The 27,347-nt window shown below is 37.7% G+C and overlaps 1 protein-coding gene across 5 annotated transcripts in view; it reads left to right on the plus strand.

Moving 5' to 3' along the window:
* ANO3 (anoctamin 3) overlaps positions 1-27,347 on the plus strand; it is a 160,176-nt gene that overhangs the window by 74,968 nt on the left and 57,861 nt on the right. For all 5 annotated transcript variants that reach the window (XM_052694404.1, XM_052694405.1, XM_052694407.1 and 2 more), the window contains exons 2-4: positions 10,359-10,559; positions 12,126-12,197; positions 20,359-20,495. In XM_052694404.1, the coding sequence (XP_052550364.1) occupies positions 10,359-10,559; positions 12,126-12,197; positions 20,359-20,495 (410 nt within the window). The remainder of the gene's footprint in view (positions 1-10,358; positions 10,560-12,125; positions 12,198-20,358; positions 20,496-27,347) is intronic.

Raw genomic sequence — 27,347 nt, forward strand, 5'->3', positions numbered from 1 at the left:
CAGAAGAATTCTTTTTAACATTAGCAAATATGTTTTTCCCAATATTTTTGAAAAAAAAAAAATTGTTTGCAACCAACGAAAAAAAAAATGGAAAAAAATGTATATGTCCGTGTCACGTGTGGTGTGCACAGATTGAATGCCCTAGCTTGGGCTCATCACTGGGTTGTGTTCTGTGAGCAATGCTCCTGCCTGCATGGCCAAGGCCCCTGAGCAATTGAGGACAGATGGGCAAGGTGCGACAGCATCTGCTGAGGGACAAGCCCTACAGAAAGTTCATGTGCCTTTCATTTGCATGGGGAGTATACATAAATCATTGCAAAGATGCTAGAGGAGTTCCTTAGCTTATTCCTCTTATGAGACAGATGACCAGACAAATGAAGGTTCAGAAAGAAATAAGACGGCTGCTCAGAGAGTATTGCCTCCAATTTATTATGTTGGTCCCCAACATCAGAAGCAAATGTTGGTGGTATGACAGACAGTAGGGGTTGAACCTTCCTGACAATATTCCTTGACATTAATTGCACTTATTACAGTTTAGTGCTATCTTATACCAAATCTCATTTTTACTTCAGGAAATTTGCATATTTTGCTATTTAAAACCATTTCATTTGTATTTTGGTGCTTTTTCTCATGTCTTGGCCATTTTGTGACCAACCTGGCCATTAGAAACTACACTCAGAATTTAAAGTGCTTCTTACAGGACTCCCACTTTCTGCACAAGACCCATCCGTTCTGCTCAAAGCATGAAAACCTAACCCCAGCAGTACACAATGCTTTTAGCTTCCGCTATGTTGTCTGTTTATGCAGAACTGCCTGTTACTGCCTGCACTGATCTCTTTTCATCTTAGTGCTATCAAAATGTGAGAAGGTGTAGAGAGTGCTTCTTATTACTCTGTGGCAAAATGTTAAGCTTGATTTTTAAAAATTTTTTGCCTTTAACATTCACAGCACTTGCATTTTTCCACAATATCTTCTTTTGTACCAATCCATCTGCCAAGCATATACTAATCCTCATCAAAACTATTGGGATATTTACCTTAGAACACTAGTTTTATGAACACTTTCCAAAATACTCAGTATAATCCATAGCAGAATAATATACCAAAGCACATCTCTTCAGTCTGTTGGCATGAAATCAGATTGTCATTCAGTTTCACTGCACCAATTTCCCATGGAAATGCTGCAAGGCTCAGTCAAGTTGTTCTTCAGGCCCCCTTCCACCTAACTGCAATTCTCAACCAGAATTTGGCAGGCATCAGATTTTCACCAGAACACGATAACTTACTTGTTGGTTCCCTCTGAAGTGGAATAGAACGTGGTGCGTACTCAACTGTGCATGTTCCAGCTTTGGGGTCAATTTCTGGAATTAAAATGCGAATTCAAGTAATCTGCAAGATGATTTAAGAGAGATGTAAAGCTGTTAGAGAGCACCTGAAGGAGGGCAACAAAGATGATGAAGGGTCTAGAGGACAAGATGCGTGAGGAGCAGCTGAGGTTCCATTGCTCTGTTGGTCCCAGAGCAGAGGAGCTCATAAGGAGTGGAGCACAGCGCTGAGCTCTGCTCTCTGTGACAGCATCAGGACCCGAGGCAACAGCATGGAGCTGTCAGGGGAAGGTCTAAATTAGGTTGTGAGACACTGCTTCAGACTTTCTGGCTTCTCGCTGACCGGTGGACAAAATGAAGGTGGTGAGCAATGGTGTTTCGTAATTCACCTCTCTGTGAAGGAGCTGCTTGCTGGAGAGCTTTCTTCTCCAAAAAATGGAAAAGGAAATAGAGCCCCTTGGTTGCAAAAGTGAGGCTCTGACATCCTGACTCCTGTTCCTTCTTGGGCTGCTCTCTCCTGATGTTTATTCTCCTTTGTTTGGCTAACAAAGATGATAACTGGGCTCAAAACCCTGGGCACCTATTTATTTTATGATTGGTGCATTTAAGCACTGTCTTGCTCTATTAAAAGACAATAATGCACTTTCTTTCTTTTCCTTAACCTCATTATATTCTTGCCAAATCAACTCAGTTGTACTTTTTCTGGTCTCCTGAGGATGCTCTCAGAAAGCATTTTCAGAATCTCAAGAACAGAGGCTGTGGAATAGCCTACTTTGAGGCAAAAATATAGCTTTCTAGAGATGTACTCTGTTTCTAGGTTTGGGGAGAACACATATTTTATTAGATTTCTGACATTTTCTGGCAGAAATATTTGTTAAATCTCTGGAGATAATCCAGACTTCTGAAGCTTTTTAATTCCCACATTCAATTAAGCCCAAAAATATTTTGCTTTATTTTCTTGGGAAGTATTACTGGTGAGTCAGGCACAAATTTCATTCTGTTAAAGTTATGTAAGACCAGATATTCCTGAAGGCAGGCTTTGTAAAAGGTGCTGATTAAGGCTTTAGAATGCAGCCCTTATTTAGAGCTATTTACTTAACTGTGCTTTTGATGGCAAGTAGACCACCATGGCAATTTTACTTTAAAACTAAGTTTCTCCTCACCTATGCCAGGAAAGATCAAATGTTTCAAAATGCTTAAGGTGCATCTCACAGACACGGGCAGTGTGAGGGAAGCACATAACGGTGCTTGCAGTAACGATCATGGGGTGGTCTCAATGTTTTCTACAAAAGGAACAGTACTTGGCAGTGTGTCTGCATTGCTTTGCAGCTTGCCTTGCTGGTGTGGTACTCAAAGCAACATTCAAATTTGTGTTCAGCTGAATGCAGTTTTTGTAGACCAAGAATCCCTTTATTCCTGGCATTTTAACACTCTTCAAAAATTAAATAACCCAACTTTTTTATTTTTATTTTTATTTTTTCATTACAAATAATATATTCATGGAGTAGATGCAAAAACAAGGTCTAAAGCAGATCTCAGTCTGATATACAGAGAGAATACATTGGGGCCTGCTATGGATAATCTAGGAAATAGGGGTAAAGTAAGGGGTGAAGATGTGAAAGAAGAGCAAACTTTCTTCTGAACTGTTAATTCCAAAGGAGGTAATGCAGTTATTCTTGCATGGTAATACTACCAGATTTGTGTGTGTACATGACCATCTGTACCATGCAGGGGTATAGAAGACTTCTGATTGTAGTCTACTTATGGTAATCTGTAATGGAGTCCTTCTTCTTTCCTAATTCTGTGAGCATAAGATGCAATAGCACGTTTAGAGAAATTGCACTAGATAATACACTTATTAAAAAAAAAAAACAACAATTGAAAACTGTAATCAGTTTCTATAGAGTGAGCCTTAAGTATTGGCATTTTATTGGCTGCTTATATCAATCTTTCAATTTGGGACAAATGCTTCAAAATCCTAGATGAAAACCTGGCGTTATTTACCTATTTATTTATTCTTTTAACCTCTGAGTTATTTATGTAATTTTTACCAAGGAAAAGTTGTTTAAAGTAACAGACCTCGTTTAAAGTTGATCATTACAGGAATTACTCTGAGAGGCACCGTCTGGGATGAAGGACAGACTTAGGCTGAATTTTGGAAGAGAGGTTTGTGCAGGTGCTGATAATTTGCTAATTCTGCTGCTGAACTTCCTGCTGCTTCCACAAGGAAATAGGTCTTTTCTTCACTGGCCTCAGTTCATTACAGTACCCTACACTGCTCTTTCATTACACTTCTTCATGAAAACATTGTGGTAGGTCTTTGATTTCCTTGTGGCTTTTTTTTCTTGTTTTACTCTGCATTTGTTATAGTTAACGACAAAAATAAAGATGTGCCTATTTAACTGAAATTTACAATCAGAGAAGAGAAAGCTTGTTCCCAAAAACAACTTCAATGGGAGAAATATCATAAACACTCTGTAAGACCTTTGGTTTTGTTGCATTGTTGGTTTGCTTCTCTAGGTGAAGGTGGTGTCCTTTGGGACTGCAAAAGAGCTCCATACTGATGGGAATATCAAATGCAAACCCAAACATAAAACTTACGAATAGTAAAACAGTAACTGCTAGAACTTCTTTCAGAACAGAACTTCTTTCGTGGTATCAATTTTAACTCCAGCTGCTACATTTAGTAATGACCTGGAAGCATATATAAAATCCTTGAGGCAGCAGTATGTGGAGCCCTAAATGGAGCACAAGCCAACTAGAAGCATTTCAGTGGAGAAGCTGGAGACTTTTCTGAAGAAGCAGTTTCTCAAGGATGCTGCCGGGTCTGTTTTCAGTGCAGCAGAAATTGGGAGCTATCAACCTGTTAGTGGGCAGATTAGTGGGGCTGTAACCAAGTGATCTTTGAGTGGTTCCTTCAAAACCAAGCTATTCTTTTTCCATCATTGTCACTGAGAAGAGAAAGGATGTCATGAGTTGATGAGATCATTGCTTTAACAGCAGCCATTTATGTCAGAGTGTTCTCTGAAGGTAAACACAATGATCACTTCTGAAGTTAAAAGCATAATTCAGCCTGGCTCTTCCCTTAACCCTTTTCTGACTGAGGTGGTTTGGTTCAACTGATCTGTTTAAATGGTGAAGCATGCAACTGCCTATTTCTTTAAGAATGCCTTTTGTTTCTGTTACAGCTTGATCTAAGATTCATTTTTTGATTCAATATTGAATGCAAAGGAAACCAAAATCAAAAAAGCAAAATCTGTATCAGGCTGGCTGGGAATGTACAGGAAGAAAAAGCTATGAAAACATTATTCTTTCTGTTGCATTTGAATAATGCAAAGGTGCCAAAAAGTTGTTTTGCAAGTGACAGAGAAATAATGGCTCATCAAGAAGAAGAAAAATCACGGCAGCCAGTTTTGATGTTGGAAATAGTGCTGCTTTATATGTGGAATGCTTTATACGTGTCTTGCTAAGGAATGGTCAGGCTGAGACTTTTCACATTAAAGCACCCATTAATACCTGTTTTCTTATTACATTCTTATTAGGATTCTTATTAGGAGCTGGTTATACATGAATTTTGAGATAAATGAATGATTGGAAAGTGTTACTATCAGCAAACTCAAGAACAAAGTGGATAAGATCCAGGTGTCTGCTTGATAGAAGCACTGGAATACATTTTTCTTGTTGGGGAAAAGGATTCTTCAATGAAAACTGTTATGCAAGGATTTAGGGTTTTTTATGTAATTGTAAATTAAACTAATTTTTTAACTATTTGTGTGTGTCTTATTGAAGAACATGCAGCTGATCCTTCCAATTCCTTTCCCTTTCATTAGCTGTGCATCAAGACTGAAGCTTATTTCTTGCCTTGTCTACCTTAGGAAACAAAAATCTGATGACCTTACGATAGATGCAGTGTACTTAAATATTTGTATTCCTCTGTCACAGTGCCTGTAAATTCAAAACAAAAAAGGGTAAAACAATAGCATTAAATGGAAACAGTCTTCTAAAGCATGACTGACAATATCATTAAATCTCATTATATAATGAACACCTTCATAAGTCAATTTAATATGTGGGATGACAATGAAAAATGCCATCACAGTCCGTTATGCTTGTTCAGGAGGCATTTACTGGCTAGTCTAGGAGTTTTACTCATTTACTCATGGCTGCATTTGGACATTTGAAAGAAACAATGTTGACCTGCTCATTTCATAATGGAAAAGGCAATCTGAAAACATAGCTTAGAAAATTGGAGTTCATAAGCTTGCTCAGTTGTAAATCACCTGGGTGAAACTGGATATCCTCAGTATTTGCTGAGGTACTTCAAACAGATGACAGCTAGTATTTGCTGCTACTAATGTAAATTATTCTTTCTTCGTTATTATATCTTTTGGTTATGATTTCCCAGAGTTTAATAGAGAAGTGATCATGTATTACGTTTGCTTTTGGAGGTTGCAGCTGCCAATCAGAGTAAATGTGTTCATTAGCAGTAAGTACCTATGACACCTAAATGTTATTGTGCTCTTCCAAATGGAGCTGATTTATTCTTCCGCTGTAGAAATATGAAGAATCATAAACGTCATGAAAACTATTGCAGTTCTTTCTTTGTATTGTACTTTACTAGACAGTCTAATAATGATGACATTGACATTCGGAATTCCAGCTTCTCATTGTGCTTCTTGAACGACGCTTCATTTGAATTAGTTAGGTGTTGCATTTGAAGTTGTTTTTGTTTTTTACAACTCAGAAAGTCCTTTTATCGAGAAATGCTTTTGATTATGCGAGCTGTTGGTGAGATCTGTGTGTTGTTGACATTGATTGTGGACATCATTATATATTCTGTAAAGCTATAGATTTGACTTTTATAGTAATTACTCCTGCTTCGAGCTAAGATTTGTGCGGAATTTAATGGGCAATAGTTCTTAGGTTATTCTTTTTTACATTAGCACCGATCAAGTCTTCCTGAGTGTGCTTCCAGTATTAGGTTAACAGTGCATATGTTTCCTTCCTATAAAACTCTCAGATACAATTCAGAGTTCCTTAAATGTAAAATGACTTTTTCCCTGCTCTTAATAGAAGTTATTAACTGCATTTCACAGAATGCGACATAGGAGAATCTTCCACTTCTTTGTTTCTGCTGGCCAAAACCTGGAGGCATCTGACAGCTGGTTTTGTTTGAAATTTTTCTAGATTGGCAGAAAGTTGAGTGTGCATTAAATTGTGCATGCTGATTTAATCATCAGGAAAGCTCCTCGCGCTGAAGCTCCATCCTTCCTGCCTGCCCTGCCAGGGAGCCGTGAGATGTAGTACAGCTGCCTATCCTGGCTTTGAGCCACGGAGGGATTTGCTTACATAGCAGGAATCCCCTGTTTTCCCTCAGAAAAGTGGGCAAAAGTGCTAAAATAAAAGGCAGGATTTGATCAAGTCGTAAACTTTGAGCTCCCTTTTCTCCTAGGTGAGAGATTTCTTCAGTCATCCTGTGCTCGAATCCATGCTCATGCTAACTGCCAGAGAAATATTCTGCAGGGAAGGATGAATTAGATGCGTTTTAAACAGAAAAAACGTACTGTTTTTCAAGTCATGATCTTGCCTGTCTGATAGCAATCTTAATCCTTTGTTTCATCAATCTTGCTGCTGTGCTAATATTGCTACAGTACGCACAACAGACATTTTCACCACGTTCCAAAACTTTTGTGCTGGTCATTAGGATTTCCTTCATTGAAATCCCACGTCTCCCATAAATTTGACAAGCAGTTTCTTGTCCTTTATAGCAGCTCCAAATATCCCTGACACATCAATTGTTGTTGTAATGTCGCAGTGGGAAAGGTCCAGGTTTGAGAAAACACCCCAGATAGAAGGAGAGGAAGGAAGAGGAGTAATTGCAGTAAATCAGTTCAGTGACCTTCTTTACGATGTCAACCACAAGCTGTTGGAATGTCAGAGATGAGCAAGCATTGGTTTGCAACAGCAAATGCCACCAAAGCTCACCAGTTGTGGAACTGGACTGGGACACTCCAGCAGAGAATGGATTAACATATTAAATTTGCATTGTGAAGGCAGATCATGCAACTGTGTGTAAATGTGCCACGAGATTATTCTGTTGTGACTCCTGCACAAGCAGAAGCTCCTTTATGTTAAGGAATCTGTATTAAAAGGCACAGAGTAAAAGATCTGTATTAAAAGGCACACATACAGTAAGAGGTGCTTACTGTAGTAATTTCCATTTAAATTGAGGCAGTCTTATAAAATAGTTGTACTTTTTAAAATATACAGATTACTTAAACTGTTAAAATTGAATGACAGTGTGTATTATTTGCATTACGTTATATTATTTTTGCAGTAAAATGGTTCATCTTTTTACATACAGTGATTTCAGTAAGGATGGAAACATTTTTATTTTTTTTTTGCCAGCAGTTCTAATGATGCAGTAGGATCTATAATTACTGATCATATATGACTGCTCAAGAAACTGAGCGTTAAAGCTATCCAGCATAATTACCAAATCCATCTCTTCCTATATTATTCTGGAGCACCCATTCCTCTAGTTGGCATAGCTTTGGTCTCATAAACCTGTCTGGGCAGCATGGCAGACGCTGCCTGGTCAGCTGTGTTTGAGCAGAACAAAGTTGGGGCCATAGCCCAGTGCCCCTCCATGTGCTGCTGGCACAGAGCCTTCATTTCAGAAGCATTAAGAAGCAGAGTCCTGTCTACTCATAATTACTGAATGACCTGTGGTACCTTTGGAGGCAGCAGGAGTTTACCTCTGTCTGCTTTAACCTCAAATTAGCACTGAATTGAGCAAAGCATGGTGTGTGAGCTTGGGAAAGTCATGAAATGAAAGACCTTTTCAACCCTTAGCCATTGTAGGTAAATATCAGAATCAAAGGCCTTTCATCATGGAGTCCTGAGTTTCAGAGAAGAGATGTACAACTTTCTTCAAGCTGCACGGATTTTTTTGAGGAAGATGCCTCAGAAATTCATGGCACTCCAAGCAGCAGAGATATTTCTATTTCCCATTTCTTTCCAGCGCAATTGGAGAGGGTAAAGTACAACATCAGGAGATAAAGATTTAGAAGAATTTGCTGCAGTGTAAATTACGCTGCAATTACAGCAGAGAAATAGTGTAGTAAAATGGGCTCTCCCCACTAATCTTTTGAGAATTCCTGGCGTTTACAGCAATCACAGATCTGTTGGCCCCACGCAGACAGAAGGCCTCAGAGCTCTTAGTAGGCAAGCCATAAGGAAATCCATCGCAGAGGTAAAATGTACATTTAAACTCAGCATTTGAGAAAGTGCTTGACTTTTGTCGTGCCCTCTGAAAATACATAGGGCAGTTTTTTGAAAACACTGAGAATCAGTTTCACAACATCCAAACGTTAATGCTGAATTAAACAAAGTCTGACATCTATTCAAAACGAGTGTTTTAAGAGGACCCAATGCCTTGGCCCACGTGTTACTTGTGACATGCATTGTAAGATTTAATATCCAGACAAAAAATATGTGCCACTAATAAGTGGTGGGATATTATTTTCCTATTCCAATCATTTCCTGGCTGTTTTTCAAAGCTTTGCCACGTTGCTTTTAATAGTTAAGTGAAGCACAGCGAGATGTCATTTTGAGACAAGCTAATTCATTTTGGACACAGAAAACTCAATTCTGAGCGTTCATTGAGGCGTTCTCTTCCAGTGTCCATATTTCCATGGGAAGAGCAAGTTCTCCAAGAAGCTCCTTCCCTGTAGCAAGCAGTTTCTTTCAGAGCTTCCAAAAAGAGAAACAAGATATTGAACTTTCAGTAGCAAGAAAAAAAATAAGGGCAATGCAGATAGTAAAGCAAGTTACTGTCTTTAATGACTCTTGCTTTCATGTGAAATATCTACTGTGCAGTGAGTACGTGTATTTTAATTGCCATTAAAAGTTTCATGTTTACATTTCCATAGTTTTGTGTAATTAAAGTAATATGAGACATTTCCATAATGCTTGAGATAATAAAAAATAACGTTCCTGTAGTGTATTAAAGTCTAAATCTTACCTTGTAAGAGTGATAATGTCAACAAAGATGATAATGCGTCTTATCAGTGTGTGTCGATGAACGATTCTGTAGTGGGTTGATGACAGGGGAAGTTCTGAGCACTGTGAGTTGGGCAGGGGCAGACTGAGCACCTGGGAAAGAGTCTTTCAAGTAGAGTGACCATAAATCATATCTTTTATTCCCCTTATTTCTTGTCAGTAAAGCATCATCGGTTCTACTTGCCCAGACAAGTGTACTTGGATTATTTACTGTCCCCCTGTGAATCCATAGAAAAAGTAGAAATTTAAGAAATTATTGTGTTATTGCAATTTAGTCTTAATGAGCATTACAATTAACATAAAGGGAAACTTTTAACATAAAGGTAAGCAACAGAAAGGGATTTAGTGAGTGAACATGCCCAGATGTTTGAATGACTGGTAACAATCTTAATGCCCAATACTGCAAGCATCTAGGATCTAGGAAGAATCTAGGACAATTTCTTGTTTCCAGGCACACAGTACAAGCAGCTATTGTGTTGTTTGTTCTGTCACCAACAAGGACATACAGCAGAGAACTTGCTAACCATTACAACATGGAGTTGTAATGTTAACATGGGGCAAACTCAGAAAAAGAGAGTGAGATTTCCATTCTCTTCCACTAGTTTGTTACCTGTTCCGTTGTTCTTTTGTTATGCTTTTTCTTTGAGGATTTTCATTTTCTGCATTCTGTTCGGTAAATGATTGTAATGAAGTTGACACTACAGTACTGCATTAATATGTACCACAGAGTTACATCATTAAGCATATTGTGAATTTGATTGTTTTTATTAATAGAAGGGTGGGTAAGGAATTGCTAGATTCTGTACACAGCCTGGAGTTCTTCAGAATTAAATACTTAAGGCATTTTGATTTAGTTGGAGAGTTGCTTATTAATTGGATGAAACCTTGAATTTTCATAGTGAATTAGCAGTCTTTCTTTGTTATGGTGTAATACAACAGAGCTTTGTGCTTTTTCTTTTCACTTCTTCAGGTATGAATACAAGCAAGAGTGAGACGGTGAAGGAGCACCCATTGAAACCCTCTAGAAGATCTATGCCATGCTTAGCACAGAGCCAAACGCATCCTCAGAGTCTCAGCAAGCATTCTTCGTTTCTGCAGCCAAATCGTGTACAGCCTCAGCCTCTGAGTGCGGGGACATCTACAGCTACCGTTGATGTAGTGTCAGAACGAGGTAACAGGCTGTTGTCTCTCAGCATCTTGTTCCATACTGGCAATGGAAGGGATCATTGTTCAGTGTCCTGTGGTATCTTGGGCTGATCTGCTGGAAAGGAGCCAGGAGAGTGCCCTTCTGGTGGTGTCCAGGGGTACATTACAAAGAGTGTGGTCAGCAGGTTAAGGGAGATGATCCTTGCCCTGAAGTCTGGCTTGATGAGGCTGCGTCTGGAGCGCTGTGTCCAATTCTGGGCTCCCCAGTTCAAGAAAAACAAAGAACTGCTGGAGAGACTAGCCAAGAGCCAAAGAGATGATTATGGGCCTGGAGCATCTCCCTTATGAGGGCAGGTTGAGAGACATGGGACTGTTCAGCCTGAAAAAGAGAAGTCTGAGAGAAGATCATATCAATGCTTGTAAATATCTAATGGAGAGGAATCAAATGTTTGGGTAGCAGGCACTCAGGACACCTATGGTGCCCAGCAAAGGACAAGGAGAAGTGGGCACAAACTGAAACATGGGAAGTTTTGTATGAATATGAGGAAAAGCTTCTTGACTTTGAGGGTGACAGAGCACTGGAACAGGTTACCCAGAGAGACAGTGGAATGTCCTTCTCTGGAGATACTCAAAACCTGCCTGGATGCTTTCCTGTTTAGCCAGAGTAGGGAGCCTGCGCTAGCTGGCTCGGTGGGCTCAATGATCTCTAAAAGTCCCTTCCAACCCCTGTGATTTTGTGATTTTAGATATACTTTTTAAGTATCTTCCATTAAATTACAAGGGCATGTGATAATCTTCACTTTGTTTAGATATCTTACAGCTTGTTAAAGAGATAGTGATAGAGTTGCCCACAATCTCCAGAAGAACCTTGCTGCTGAATTCTTGAGCGCAATCTCTGTAGTGCTTAAAGTGAGTCTTAAATGTGTTTTTGTTTTATTTTTCTGAATTACAAGCTTATATTTGCTCACTGAAAACAAGACAAGGAAGTTCTGACATATGCTGCAAAACAGCATGAGAGTTTCATTAATCTCTCCTAGGGGAGAGAGTTAAAAATAAATACTGGGCTTTCTGTACTAGATGTCAGTATGTACATGTGGGAGCAAACTGGTTCATTGACTGTCACACATCGAGGGAGAGTGGTATGAGGAAAATGAAAGAAAAGGCAGAAAATCCCTATGAATTTTGCTTCATGTTGAACGCAGGAATTGCTTTTATTTTAGGATTTATGTTCAAATAAACATGAATTAACAGATTGACTACTCCAGCTGGAGATCCCTGCCACTGTATGCATACCCTATTGCTAACTATTGCCAGACACTATTGACAGCTCTGTGTGAAGCTGCATTGAGTAAATTAACACAATTTTTTTCTGCTGCTAAATATTGAGAAATTCTTCCTTAATTATAGGCAGCAAATGTTGCTGTGATGTTACTCTACCAAGGGAAACTTCTCTTAGGAAGAAAGTCTTTTTTTTCTGCCAGTGGAAAATACTCATTAAAATTGCAGCATGGATTTTTTTGTTTGAGTCACTGACAGCTTTGAAAGAGTGTGTTACGTGTGTATGCTGATATGACTGTTGTATTTCTTCCAGCTAAAGTGATGGAGACTTTGGAAAACAACTTGCTCAAGCTGTCTAGTACAGAATACAGTGATCCATTTTTAGGTAAGTTTATGTCTGAACTGAAATAATAGCAAATAGCTGATGTTTCAGTTACACTTGTGGCATTTAAGTGTGGAAAGGCTGTACTTATCCTGAAGTGCCAGGTGGGTTGTTTGGGTTTTTTTTTTGAAATAGGAGACAAAATATGACTAAAGAAATATGTGCTGTCTTATGTACTTTAAGGGAGACATTTCAGAAAGTTTCCTAATGCTTTATCACTTTGTGAGCTAATAATACATAAGGACAGTAGAGAAGTATTTGTTTCTGCAGAGTTGATGTAACCCTTTTCTGTAACAGTAGTTCATAATACAATTGCTTTGAAGTGCTTTTCTGAACCCTTCTTGAAATTGTTATATATATAAAAATTTATATTTTGTTCAGTATTGCCATGTGTGCGTTTCTGTTGCTTTTGCTTTATCCACAAAGTATTCCAGTGGGATTCAAAAAATAATAATAACAGAAAAAACTGTAATTAGGGTATATTTGTACATGAATTTATGCTATTTTGATACTTAATGCCAATGAAAGTAGAAAAGAAGTCTCAGAATAAACCCTTCCTTACAAGTGCAGAGTGAGTCTGTATACACACACAAAAGGAATAATTTGCAGGTTCCAAAATTAATTTTGAAATTCTTTTGTTGATTCTTGTGACCCATTTGAAATACATAAAGGTTTCTCTGTACCACGCATAACTACTGTGAAAGCTCATTTTGCTTACAGTCAGCACCACACTAAAAATGCTTGCTTCACGCTGAAGGAAAGAGATTTGCTTTTTTTTTCCCTTCTATTTTTTTCCTTCTCTCACGTTTTTCTATTGATTTTACTTGCTCCCTGAGATATATGATAGAGAAAAAGCTCTTCAGGGTCTCCTGAGGAGGTGGCTGTTGGAAATGTGAGGAAAATTGATACTTCCTCTGAACCAAAATAAAAATGTTCCAAAATCATAATGGAGTGTAAAAACTTGGCATAAAGATGGTATAAAAATACCATGCATCTCAGTGAGGGTCCAGCTGAAACACTACTGTCTCCCAGTGCCATTGGTTTTATTGATCGGGCAGGCAGTTTCTTTTTCCTGTTCTTTTTTTCCCAATTTATTTAAGCTAGTTTATTTCAAGTGATATTATTGCATCCCTATGTGTGGCAACAGTAATTGTTTCTCTGGGTAAATGATGGACTATTTTTCATTCATCTAACTTAGTTTTCTCCTGGAATGAAACACAGAGGACTCAGAGATTGAGGAAAAGATGGATTGAGTCTCATCTGTTCAAAATTATATTAAGTTTTTAGTGGATGTTCTCCTTTTCTGACTACAACTATAGACTTTGAAGGGACAGAAAACATTATTTAAATAGTAGCCTTTTCTAACTTAGTTTATTTATTTGCTTGTGTCAATTGAGATGTCGCCAGTCAGGGCTGGAACGGGCTGCACAGAGAGGAGGTGGAGTCACCGTCCCTGGAAGTGTTCAACATTTAGATGTTGTACTGAGGGACGCTGTTCAGTGGGAATATTGGTGATAGGTGGATGGCTGATGGTCTTGGAGGTCTTTTCCAACTTTGGAGGTTCTATGATAATATCAGCATTATTAGTGAAGCTCAGCAAGATAAATCTGAGACAAAACCCACCAACCAAACAAAAACGAAGACGGAAAAAGGAGGAGTATTGCTGCTTGAACTTTGATTGTGAATATTGTGAAAATGAGAATGCCACAGCTCTGCCCTGTGATTTAGCTGGTGCTTTGGCATTTTGATGGAGTCTGCAAAGTAGGCTGATTAATGGGTATCATTGTCTTAGGAAATCTTTTCAAACTACTCTCCTGAGGACATGAAAGAATGCTGAATTAAGTGAATGTGGTGAATTTCTAATTAGGCTCTATCTGGAAACAGACCAAATGGCCTTCCCTTCTTTCGGAATCATAACTCTCCGTAATTTCTTTCTTCTTCTTCTAAGGAGAGGATAAGTAGACAGCAGATAAAAGATTTGAGTTCACCAAAACCATTCTCCTTTATTTCAGCCGACTGTAAATAAGCCGTAAACATGCTGGGTTTCTTTAGTCAATAATGATGGATTTGCAAAGGAGGCAAGTTACAACACCTTTGTTACAGCTAACAGACAAAAGCAGTCAAGGACATGATGAATTTTCACTTTGTCCTCTGTCAGTTTTAGGCCATCAGTTTGAGTTTGACGGGTCAGTAAATACAAGAAAAGAAGGCACTGAGCTCCTGTAACATATAGTGTGAATTTCTATGCTTACCACAGCTATTGATAATAAAACATTTATTTGCCTTCAAAGACCATCATGTGGAAAAAGAAACTGAACTTTCTCACTTAACAACTTTGGCTGTCAGTCTTCTCTAGCAGGAATTTATAGGTAAACAGTTTTGATGAATATGCAGTGTTTATTTGTACTAGAATTTTACCTTTATGAATAGTTATGAAAAATCCTCTTCAGTAACCTCTTAAAATTGTAGGAGGTGGTTATTACATACCTTTTTGGAGTTGTGAGCATGCTTTGTCAATCAGTTGACTGAGTTTAAGAGAAGTTAGAAGTTCATAGTTGAACTGAAAATGAACTGCTCTTGAGTTGAGCTGAAAGGAATTGGTATGGTTTGCAGGAGAATTTGTTACACTTCATTCAGTAAAAAAACCCTTTTTTTTTTCTTTTAGAGCAGCCCTTGTTTCTTGCCATACATGAGATATAATCTCTCCTGCAATTCATGGCAAAGATGGAAAAAAATAACTGTAAGATGCAAATAGTCACAAAAATTTGAAATAATCGTCCACTGAGGTCTTTTGTCAAATCAACCTTTGGGTTTAGTATCAGGAATAGGAGGGCAGCAGAAATATTTGGATAGATACGCAGCCTGTTTTTCCATCCACTCCGTCCTTTCAAAATTTCTGTCATTAGTGTTGCCAGGTTTGAGTTCCTTTATGCCAGACATTGTAAGCCACATCCACAAAGGGATTTTTTATAACAGAATAGATTAATGCCTTTAAAAATCACATATAGCTAAAGTATCAAGATTTTCAGAAGTCAGGCCATATCAGAAGACCAGGTGAAAAACCTGCAAGCTGCTCAGTCAGCTTGTTAACTGGAAAATTCAATTTGCTCATTCTAACAGAAATATGTACATGTAAATAGCTTTCTAAACAGTGCTGGTGGATACAGAACAGTAGCAAGCTGAAATGTCTCATTTCAAATAAGATGTCAAAAATGGATAATGGATAATAAAATCAATAGAAATTGGCTTTTGGGGTTTAGATATAAAAAATGTTTAGTTTTTCTCTTATTTGGAAATTTGTCAGCTGCCTCATTAGCAAATAAAATAACACTTTGTAATTCATTTATTCTTTTCTCATCCTTTGAGTTTTTTTTATCTCTGAATTAGGTCAATTTTGAATGCTTTATACATAATAATGCAGAGATTGCAAAGAGTCTGACTCACAAAAGCTAAACTTAATTTCTGCTTCAACAGAAATGAGAGGTTTCCACTGTGCTGTTTAGAATACATTTTTCAGAAATTTGTTTGATTTTCAGCCAGTGTTTGTGTGAGAAAGGGTGATCACATCTATTCTGACTGTGTTGAGACATGAGGACAATTTATAATATACTCTGTGTACTCCGATGTGCCCCTGGACTCCATCAGAAGAGGGGCAGACAGCAAGGGCAGGGAGGTGATTGTCCTTCTCTACTCTGCCCTCTTGAGGCCCCATCTGGAGTACCTGTGTCCAGGTCTGGAGCCCCCAATACAGGAAAGATGTTCAAGGAGGAAAGGTTTGGACTGGATGTCAGGAAGAAGTTCTTTACAGAGGGTGGTGAGGCGCTGGCCGAGAGGTGGTGTGTGATCGGTCCCTGAAAGTATTCAAGACCAGGTTGCCCAGAGCTCCATCAGACCTTTTCTTGAATTCAAGTTTCTTTCGGTATTCAAGACCAGGTTGGATGGAGCCTTGTGCCAGATCTGGAGGTTGGAGGCCCGCTCTGTGAGAGGGAAGTTAGAACTCGGTGGTTCTTGGCGTCCCTCCCGACCCCAGCCATTCTGTGATTCTATGTCTGAGAGCACTGTCCATTTCTCAGCCTAGATCCAGTTCATGCCTGGGGAGACAGCAGCATGAATGATGCAGTTCTGTGATCTGTAAGAACCATAGGGTTTTCCTGAGTTGGGAGTAACCCTTAGAGGTCATCTGGCCCAACTCCCCTGCAGTGAAGAGGGACACGTACAGCTCCATCAGGTGCTCAGAGCCCCGTCCAGCCTGACCTTGAACATATCCAAGGATGGAGCATCCACTACCTCCCTGGGCAATACATTTCAGTACCTCCCCAGCTCTTCCTTATGTCCCATTTGTATCTCCCCACTTTTGGTTTGAAGCCGTCTCTCCTTGTCCTATCACCACAGACTCTGCTAAGGAGTCTGTCCCCTCATTTTTTGTAAACCCCCTTTGAATAATGAAAGGCTGCTTTCAGCACTCTCTGGAGTCTTCTCTGCTCTCAGCACTCACTGAGAATGTATTTCGGAATGTGGTGCTCACTGAACTAAGTGAAAGAGTTCATCTTCTGAAAAAATAATAATGAGATTCAAAATCTAAGTATTTTTGGCATTTAATCTGCCTGTATAAATTCTGCATACCATTTTACCTCCTCCAGAGACCATAAAAACCTGCTGACTGCCTTTGTGAAAATGATGTATATTCTGTTTAATGGTTACACCTGTGTGAGAAACTGTACACTAAGAAAAGCCTGCACTTACCAGCTGTGCTCCTTTTGGTTTGTAAGTATAGGTATACAGGTGAAAAATTTTCTACAGCATGTACACCATATAGTATTCCAGTTACCAGGACTTCAGTGCACCATCATGACTTTTCAAACATCATTGAGAGTGGCTTGGTGACTGTTAGCTAATTCCCTCAAAAGTTAAAAAAAAACAACAACCAAACAAAAGAAAAACACCTGAAGTTCTACAGCAGTATGAACTGGACTTGCTTTTTTTTTTCTCTAGTGGCTCCTTGCCTGCACTCTCCTCCTCCCCACAGAAGGTAAGTTAGCTTGTGATGGGCGCCAGAGTCCATCCAAGAGCTACAAGAGCAGCTTTAGCTGACATTTGTTCTTGGCAGTAACCATCCAGTTGGTTGTCATAGGCCAGGGAAGGTATGATGGGAAATAGAAAAATAAAATAAAATTTAGTAAACAGTAGCATTCCCACAGCACAGAGTGAAGAGCTTGAGGTGGACAAGGTTTTCTCATCATGTTTTGTGAAGCTGCAGCTAAATAAGGGCTCTTATTTAAGGGCCAAATAGAGTCTTAGTCCATTTCACTGCTTTCTGGGGGATGTTGCATTAAAAACACCTCTGGGCAATACATCTCCAGTTACAGCATTGGGGTTATTATCTTGATTTGGCTTGTGGCAATTCCAGATGGCAGTTGAAATGAAAACAAACAAACAAAGGTTGTGGAAGAATAGATGGCAGAAAATAGTGTTCATAGAAAAGAGTTATATAAAAATTGTGGAAGTTTTAAAGCTGCAGTTCTTCAAAGGCTGAAGAAGTTAAATGACTGCATTTGTACAAAATGTGGCTAGAAGCCATCATATTTCAAGTAATTTAGGTTGTATAATTTCATCCTTAGGGGAATGTCATTTTGATTTAAAGGGAAAATTCTAGAAGAGAAACTTCATCTTTCTTTTTCTCAATGCAAGTGGTGGATACCTTATCACAAAAAAGAGCCTGTTCATAGGGGAATGCCATTGACAGCACTGACGATTCTTTTTTAACCTAAAGTTTCATCTCATTTTAATTGAGGTCATTTTCTAAAATTTTCCATCTGACATCTGCTGTCTCTGATGTTTTTTCATACAGATATAACAAACTGCTATGATAGAATGCTAGGTGTTAATCATCATTCTTCCCATTTTTGCTATATTTGATACTGTTGTCTTGTGAGATAGTGGTTTTGGTGCATAAAATGTCATGTTTAAATGTACAGTAATAAGTATTATTATGTAAGTTTTATATTATTTTTAACTGTAGGTTTCCTTATTTGTTGTTGAGGGGTGTGGAAAGGTTGTGGCTAAAACCTTTTTGGCATATATTTCATATAAGATAGCATATATCTAAATGGAAGGTAATTCTTTTTTTCCAGAAAATGGGTAGTACACTTTACAAGCTGTGTTCTTGACAACACATGAACAACAATTAGGAGAAACTCATGTCATAACTGAATTATTTAAATAAAACTTTTGCCCAATTTTGGGGGAATGTGAGATGTACTCAAAGTGTTTAATCCTGTCAGAAGTTAGCTCACAAACGCAGACTGTTTTGTATGAGCGAAGCATTTCTTTCAACGCTGATAGCCTATCTGACTATAAGAGGCTGAGTTTCATTTTCCTTCCCTTTATTTTACTGGATTCTCTTCTAAGCTCTTGATCTTTAGAAATATAAGAGCTGGTGACATCTGGGAGTAAGTCAGGTCAGCTCATTTACTTCAGAATCCTGTTTCCTACCTTGTGTACCTCCTACTTTAAAGCATTCTGCAGTCTTTGTGTTAATGTGCTTTTGTTGTCCAGACAGTAATACTTTCTAAGAGTCAAGATTAGTGCTTTCACAGTCCAAATAGGCTATGTATATATAATTTATTAGATACATTAAAATGTCCCTTCACAGATTTACTGAGGTCAATATCAGCATCAGAAATTACTGAGGGCTCATTTGGTGTGATTACTATGTAAGTAGCTAAACAGTAGGAAAAGCAGTTCTCTGTAAATGTTCCAGTTCAATATCCCTGCTCAGAATTGTTTAGGCTACATGAGATAATTGTGGTTATTTTTTTCCGTAATATTTACTGTTGAGAATTTGGCTGAGCAACTGAATGAAGAATACTTTGTTGTTGCAGATGAGCTTTTCTGAATATAAAATTCAGGAAATTCAAGATTGCAGTTCCCACAGCAACCATGGTTTTTTTCTTGGCTTCTATTTAGGGTTTAGAATTACTGGGATAAATACTGTTCCCAGTTCCTCTGACTTTTCCCATGTTGATGTGAGATGAGAACTTGGCTCATGATTTGAGAGTAACTTTTCTGCCTGAATAGTTTCAATTTGTATTTTTTTTCTAGACATAGATGTGTGGGAATAATTATTTCCTCTTTTTAATCTTTAAGATTTTTTTTTTCAAATCTAAACATTTTTCCAGTGTTCAATATAAATTGCATGGTCCCACAGTGTGCACACATTATCCCTCACTTTATTGCTACTGAGAAAGTCTTGTCATGATATTTTAGATGGAGAATGTGCGAGGAAATTCAGTATCTGAAAAAAAACCCTCCCTTTTGGCAGAATCATATAGACTGACTCAGAAACTTAATTCAGAGGGTGTGGACACATCTAACCTATAATAATTGGTCCTAATAAGCTTTGAGGGTTCTCAGTTACTTACAGTTAGGATACTCATAGAATCATCATAGAATCACCAAGGTTGGAAAGGACCTCCATCATCTAGTCTAACAGTCCACCTGCTACCAATATTTCCCCACTAAATTGTGTTCCTAAACGTTTCTTGAGCACCTCAGGGAGCCACCTCCCTGAGCAGCCCATTCCAGCGTCTGGCCGCTCTTTCAGAGAAGAGATTTTTCCAAATATCCAACCTGAAATATTCAAATATGCTTACAGATATTTTTGTTGAATAGTTAAAAATAAAAGCAGCAAAGAGCAAAGCACTTTTTCGCTGTGTCAGCTGTCTTCTGTGATCATCAGGTACACCTCAGACTGTGTTCTGAAGTGGTCACTGTGGTACCTTAATGTGCAGGTTTTAAGTAATGTGTAATGCCTCAATTAAGAGTCAAGCACCAAAGCATCTGAATGTTTACTTCATCTACTTTTATCACTGTGTAGAGTTTTGTTTTTGTTTTTTTTTGTTGTTGTTGTCTGTAACTAAAATGAAGAACTTTGTGGGCTTTTTTAATTTGAATTATGATAGCAAAACATTTTTAGTAGGCTCTGTACTAAAATAGAAGTCGTATCTAGTTTAAGACAGCCATTTCAAATATAAAGCTTTTGCAGGAAAGGAAGTTATTTAAAAATGAATACTTCAAAGGAATATTCAACTGTGGCTGTAGCTTTTCTGTTTCTTTCCACAATAACCTAAAATGAGCTCCCTGTTTTATTTCATTTTTTCTTCAGAGATAGGAAAGGACAAAGACACGTACACAGATGATTCAGAACATGGGAATTACGATGTTCGTACAGATCAGTCATTGCTCATTCAAAACAAGCTCACCAGGCAGAAAGCAGAACCTCGAACTAAAACATCTTTAAAGGTAACGAACACGAAACTTCATTAAATTGAATCAATTGCAACTGTATGCTTAAACATTTTCCAAATATAAGTTCTATGGGGTTAGTTAAGCCAAAGTTCAAATAAAGAGGCATTTCATGGAAGGAATTGCAGGAGGTTCCTTACAGAATTAGTGCAGGGAATTCTCTGTAGGAGAAGTCACCCAAAATTATGGCAAATGTTGTAATGGTTTATAATGTCCCATTTGAGAGACTGTGGCCTTCTTGTGAAAAATTGACCATGTGCAGGATTGAGAGCATAAGTCTCCAAGCATGGATTGAAAAAAAAGACATCTCACCAGACCAAACTGACAAGTAATCTCAGCTAGTAATCAGTTAATCACAGTACTTATCTCAGTGCATTTCCTTCTACAGTTCATCTACCATAATGCCAAAGAATTATGATTGATTTTAAGCTTAAAATAGGTTTGTTTTTGTTTTCCCTCTAGATTGGGAGATCTGTGGTTTTCCTCTGAACCATGCATAGTTTATTGTAAGCATAAGACACTTGACTTATTCTCACGAAGTTCTGAGTGATTTATCTCTTCAAGCACTAGAAGATTGTGCATTCTTCAGTACAGTTTTAAATAACGATTCTCAGTTTTTGATATATAAAACTGTCAATAATACTTTGCTGCAAATCTAGAACTGCCTAAATTTCTTTAACATCATTTGTTCTTCATAAAGTGCACTTTTCAGTAGGCCATTATACAGTTCTGACATACATCATGCCCTTTATATTTTGTCATTTTAGCACCGAATGCATGTTTCAATATGAGTCTTCTATCTGATAGCTTGTTTTCTCAGTCCTCCTGTACTGTATTCACTATAGGATTCTCTAAGACATACAGCAGGTCAACATGATCTCAGGGACTGACCATTGGATACTTTCATGAAAAGCTTTTTTTTTTCATCATGATAGCTATCTGATAACTTTGAAATAAGTTTATAGATAATGATGTGTATAGACTTGGAAACCTGTAATGGGGAAATGATGCTTCAGCAATGACAGAGGAGGGTTACAGGTTTTTTATTGGAGTTCTGTTTTAACAGAACATTATTTGTTTTTATTATGTACTTGGACAAAGCCTTTTGTGTTAAATGTGAGGTAACAAAAAAATGCAGAACATGGAATTTGCAGGATTTAAGGAATATTATGGGTAATTGATTATTTTTCACAACAATAAGGCAGCTAAAAAAGTTCAGTCACAGATAATGTCTGTCTAGTAACAGGCTTCTCACAGTAACTTCTCATTCTGCCAAAGCAAGACATTCTTCTGTTTTCATGTAAAATACAAAATGACTCTATTTTCCTGCACACAGGACTAAAATGAAGTTTATAGGCAGCCGGCAAGTTAACTTTCTTTCAAAGTTCAAGAGGCCCCTAATATTTGTATTAAGTTTAAACAAAAATACCATTTTTGTGTCTCAACCTTTGTACATCCTGACCCACTGAAAAAGCCTTTTTTGAGTCTTCTTTAGCCACATCTGACTTCCAGCCGTGACAAGTTTCATTATAGCAATCACTTTGGAAGCTTCCTTTGGCTTTTATACCGTTTTTTGTAAATGAGACATTCTCCTTCTGTTTAGTGTTTGTCTGCCTCCACAGGAAAAAGGCAGAGGAGATTTATATAAGCCTTACAGTGGAAGAGAAGGTTACTGTCTTGCCTATGGAACAGCATACGGATCCTTCTGGCAGTTAGTGGAAGTTGTCTAGGGAACATTTAGCTTAGATTGCTAGAACACTAGCAAAAAGGAACTTCAGTTTCTTTTTGGGACTGTTGAAAGTTGCAGTGAAAAGGAGAGAAGACAGCTTTGCAGGAGGTAAGTGCTCTCATATACAAATAAACAGCTGGCATTATTAATAACAAGTCTTCTTAATCAACCAGATCAGAAATACTGCCCTAATGCAGCCTAAAAAGTTAAAAGTGTATTATTCTTCTCCGCAATGATTCTGATTTAGGCTTGGTTTGGAAGTATTTTTTAGCACCTGAGAGACTCAGGGACAAATGGTGTTTTGCAGCTAATGCTTGATGTCTCGGCGATGAGCAGTAACAAAAGTTCTGGCAGGATGAAAGCCAGTGTACATTTTTGGGGGGAACTGTCTAGTGATCCACACTGCATATATGATGTGTGCTCACCATGAATCTGTCTTGCATGATGGCAGTTTTTAAAACCTTAACAAACATCAGATAATATAGGCAAGAGCACCTTGATTCCAATATTTATCTTGGTAATCATCTACTTTACTCATTTCCTTCATTGTGATGTATAAGTCTTAATTCTCTGCAGTGTAGCCTCATATTTTAAAATCCACATGAATTTCATATTGACAACCTAAGAGTTGTTCAGACGTATTAAAAAAGTTGTCTTTGTTGTCCATGTTTGCTTTGTTTTCAGCATGAACTGCTACAGAGATTCTTTAGAAAGCATGACTTCCCTCTGCCAAGGGATCTCATGCAGAGGAATGCCAGCAAGTGATAGCTGAACAGAATATGACATAAGTGGTTAGTTGTTAATTGTGAGTGAAACGTAGGAAATGAGAAGGTCCCTGAGTGGACTGTTGATATTTGAAATGTTCTAGTTCCTCTAAGAAAGGAAAGTGAGCTAAACAGATTTTGTCATTTGAACGGGAAGCTAAAGATGCCCAATGAAGTAGTGAAGCAGTGAATTATTTTGGTACCAGTGTCTATAACACGCATAGTGGCAAGATGGGAATATTTGAGAAATTACACTTATATTTCTTTCTATTTACTGCATTAGTGTTACTGGCCTTAATCAGATGAATTTTTTCCCTAAGTAATGTTTTTTGCAGTCTGAAAAGATAAAGGAAGGGGTTCTAGGAAAACTTGCCCATGTTATCACGATGGGCTCATCAGAAGTACAAAGAAGGGCTAGTACAGTGGCCTAGATTACTGCCTATTGTGTTATCCACCTCTAGCCACTATAATACTGCATGTAAAAATAGCTTTGTGTTGGATAGGATCTGAGACAGGTTCTCTTTCAGACTTTGGAAATGTATAACTTGTAAAAATTTGAAATAAATCTTAAATAAATGAATGTTTAAAATGTGGAGAATTGTTTCCAATTAGCTGCTGAAAATTCAATGTGACATGAGTAAAACTCATTGTGTTCAGTGTAAATTACTACTGTGATTACTGAAAGAGCTACCAGTGAAAACCTGAAACACATTGCTTAGGCTTTTAATTGGATTCTGTTGAATTTCGAGCATGTTTCTTCTGCAAAGCAAATAATTCATTTTAAAAAATTTCACTTAAGTTGTTTGGAAAAATTGAATAAATCAATTGTATTCCCAGAATTAATATATTTTTCAATCTTTTTTTTTTTTTTTTATTTTCCATGCTTCTGCAGGATTTTTCTCGTTCTGTTGCTGTCGTGTTTAAGTGCATGATGTTGAGTTACAGTTTCTTAAACTTTATTTGTGCCATCTGTTCTAATCCTGTCAATTTATCTCTAATTTCAGGTACATTATTTCACTCAATCTATCTTGCTCATGTATTCCATGGAAGTCAGGAATGCATGCTCAAAGAGGAGGGTTGGTGATTAAAATTGTTGTAGTGTATAAATCAGAACAAGAAATGGTCATCTGTCAACAATGTACAAGAAAGGAGAACAGCAAAAGGAGCCTCGTAGATTATGATTAGTCTGGTAATGCAATCTAATAACATAAAAGTAAATAAAGTTAAAAAGGAATGATAACAGATAAAACCATTACCTCAGAATAGAGTGACACGGTCAAGTGCAGCACAAGCTAACGCTGTTTATGCTTTCAGTGCGTGGTTCTCATCTGCTGTGAGGTCTCATTAAAAAAAAAAAAGGAAAAGAAGAAAAAGGAATCTTTGAAATTAGTTTGGGAATAGCAGGGAAAGTAGTAAGAAATCTTACCACAGCAAAAGATGTGAGTTTAAAAAAGAAAATAAGAAAGAAAATGTCAGCAATCATGGTCAATATGGTTCCTACTTAGTCTTCCTGTTAAATCTAAAGATCAAATAGAGGTGGTTAAGTACTAACAGTGAAAAGTTTTGTTGGAGTCACAGGCTTGATCTGAAACAGAGCAAGCATTAATATGGAATCTCAGCTCTGGAAATAAGCCTGTTGCAGTTAGCATTAGTAACATCTATTTCCAAAGAAAACTTAAAGCTGAGAGTTGAGTCATGAGCTCTGAATGTAGACACAAACCACTGAAAAAATGTTATCTTTCAGTGTGAATATTACCACAGATATTTACACAAAGTTCATGGTAATGATACTAAGGAGAATGAGTAACGAAAATAAGCAGGAGGGTTTTCATGAGTCAGCCAGTAGTCTCCTTGCCTAATAACATCTTATGAATGCTAGTGAATTGTATTGATAGAAAAGTTTCTTTTTTGTGAAATAACCATTCTACTTACTGTGACAACGGGGCAGCTGTTTGTTTATAGGTAATTACATTACCTTAGAAATTCACATATGAGTTCTTGTTCCTCAGATTGTTTCCATGGCTACTTCAGTCTCATACATGATTTGGTAGCCCTGAATTCATCTATTAATATCTCTAAAGCATCTCTTAAAAATTGAAGACATGAAGAAATACAGAAAACTGTTTTCCTTGCCTTGCATCAAACTAGCAGCGTGTTTTTTATTGTATGCTACATTCTTCTTCTCTCACTCCTCTATCCCCAGCAGATACTCACTGCAAGAGTACGAAGTCATTTTATATGTTGCAGAATGTTTTGCACTGTCCTAATTAGCCTGGAAGACTCCATGCCAATAAACTTTATGGTGATGGTTGTAAAAGTTTCACATGTCAGCAGTAGGTCAGTGAACATGTTCACTGGTTAGCTTCCATAAGAAAGCAAATAGCATTCATTTCAAAGTCTATTTCCTTGTCTTTTGTTCTTCTTCAAATGTTTCCTTGTTCTAAGACATTTTCCTAGATCTCTGTATCTCTAAAAATTCTACTGGCAAATTGGTGCCACCATAGAGGTGATGCTGGGGCGAAGTATTGACTTAATGCATGCCTGCTGTTTGTTATATGCAGAAGGCACTGGTGTGTAGTACTAACAAAATCATGGAGTACATTATTCTCAACTAAGTTGTTACAGGGATGTCTAATTTTTGAAGATACGTTTGCAAAATCTATTAACAGTGAGAACAACCATTCATTAGCGAATTTGTTTACTTAGATCTAATGTCTTCAAACTTTGCAAGGGTGCTAGACAGAGGCATAAATATTTTGCTGCAGAAATCGGGAGAAGTCTGTCTTTAAACTTGATGACTAAGACATACGAAATAGTTTACCAGAGCTGTCTTCCATTCCTACCGTGACTCAACATATTACCAGTGAATAATGCTGGACAAATTCATCGTGGGCTCTTTAGCTTTGTTACTTCCAGTGGAGATTTTGTCAGTTGCTTTGGCACTCATGGCGCTCTTGTGCACAGCACTTCTGTTTCTGCTCTGTTTGCTGAGACTGTGCATTATCAAGGCATTGTTTAAGTGATCTTGACAGCTGGCATTCTATCTTCATGTAAGTGTTAATATTAAAGAAGGTGGAGTTGTGAACGTGGAAGTAGAATCATGTAAGTTACATCTACCAAAGGCCAGAAGACTCTCACATCTTCTTTAAAGTTACTTCTATTCTTCATGTCTTTATTGAATGCCATACATTGGGTTACCAGAGACATTGAGATTCACTGCTTTCATTTCCAGTAACAGAATCACTTTTTTCTTATTACGTTGTTTCTTTCTCTCACAAATTCCCTCGTGGGAAAAAAAAAAAAAAAAAAAAAAAAGAACAGAGAAAAAGAAAAAAGAGGCAACTCAACAAGCCTTCTTTTCATGTTACTTTATTACTGCTAAGTTGCACTAGACAATCTCCAGAGGTCCCTTCCAACTCCTGTGATTCTGTTGCACATTTAGTTGTCAGAATTCACATCCAATTCCGTTTTAGGGTGGAAATAAATTTTGTTCCAAACATCATCGCCTTGCAATAAAGAGATCTTGAGGAGAAAGTGTAGTAATTATCAAATGTAAAAGAAGAATTTTGAGACTCAACCTTGTGTGTCCACCTATAGTTTCCATCACAGATAGTGTTCTGTTGGTATCTTTAATTTCTTTTAAATAATCTTACAAATTTTGAATCCAAATTCCACAACCTGCACAGAGATCAGTTGAACTTCATCATCTCTTGTAGGGGAAAAATAAACACATTTTGCTGTGGTGTCTCAATTCTTGTGTGATATATCAGTAAGCATTGAAGTAACTGAATCCTACCTTTGTTGGCTATGGCTGGGAAATGGTGTTCTTGGATGTTCTTATAAATGCGAAACTACTTTAGATTCTTTTCAGAAAGTGAATGATGGTCCTTGAACTCAGAAATTGAAACACAGTCTGTTCACGGAGCTACACGTCAAAGTAAAAGTTGTCTCTCCTTGTATATATCTACTTGTGTCAGAATGTCCTGATCTGGGCTGAGTCCAAGCCTCTTTGTGCACGCTGCCAGGTTAGCACTCTCATTGTGTTTTGTTTGGCCGTTACTTCAAATTTCAGGAAAATGTGAAGCAGATCTTAAAATGTTATTAGTAAAGGTCTGCTTTCCAACTATCTGCTTTGCCCATGAATGTTAATGAAAATCTTATGCATAAAACTAACAAGTTAAGCAATTTTGTCCATGTCAGACTCTATTTACTGAGTGTTGATAGTAAGAATAAATTAAACTATCAGAGAAACACATGTGGAATCTAGTAAATGTGACTTTTCATAGGTTAGACTCACGGTTAAGTACTTGGTTTTGCCTTGATAAAAGTTCTCTTATCACTCTTTGAACTAGAGTT

This window comes from Tympanuchus pallidicinctus, unplaced genomic scaffold (genome assembly GCF_026119805.1).
Source record: "Tympanuchus pallidicinctus isolate F22 unplaced genomic scaffold, pur_lepc_1.0 scaffold3, whole genome shotgun sequence".
Classification (NCBI taxonomy): Eukaryota; Metazoa; Chordata; class Aves; order Galliformes; family Phasianidae; genus Tympanuchus; species Tympanuchus pallidicinctus.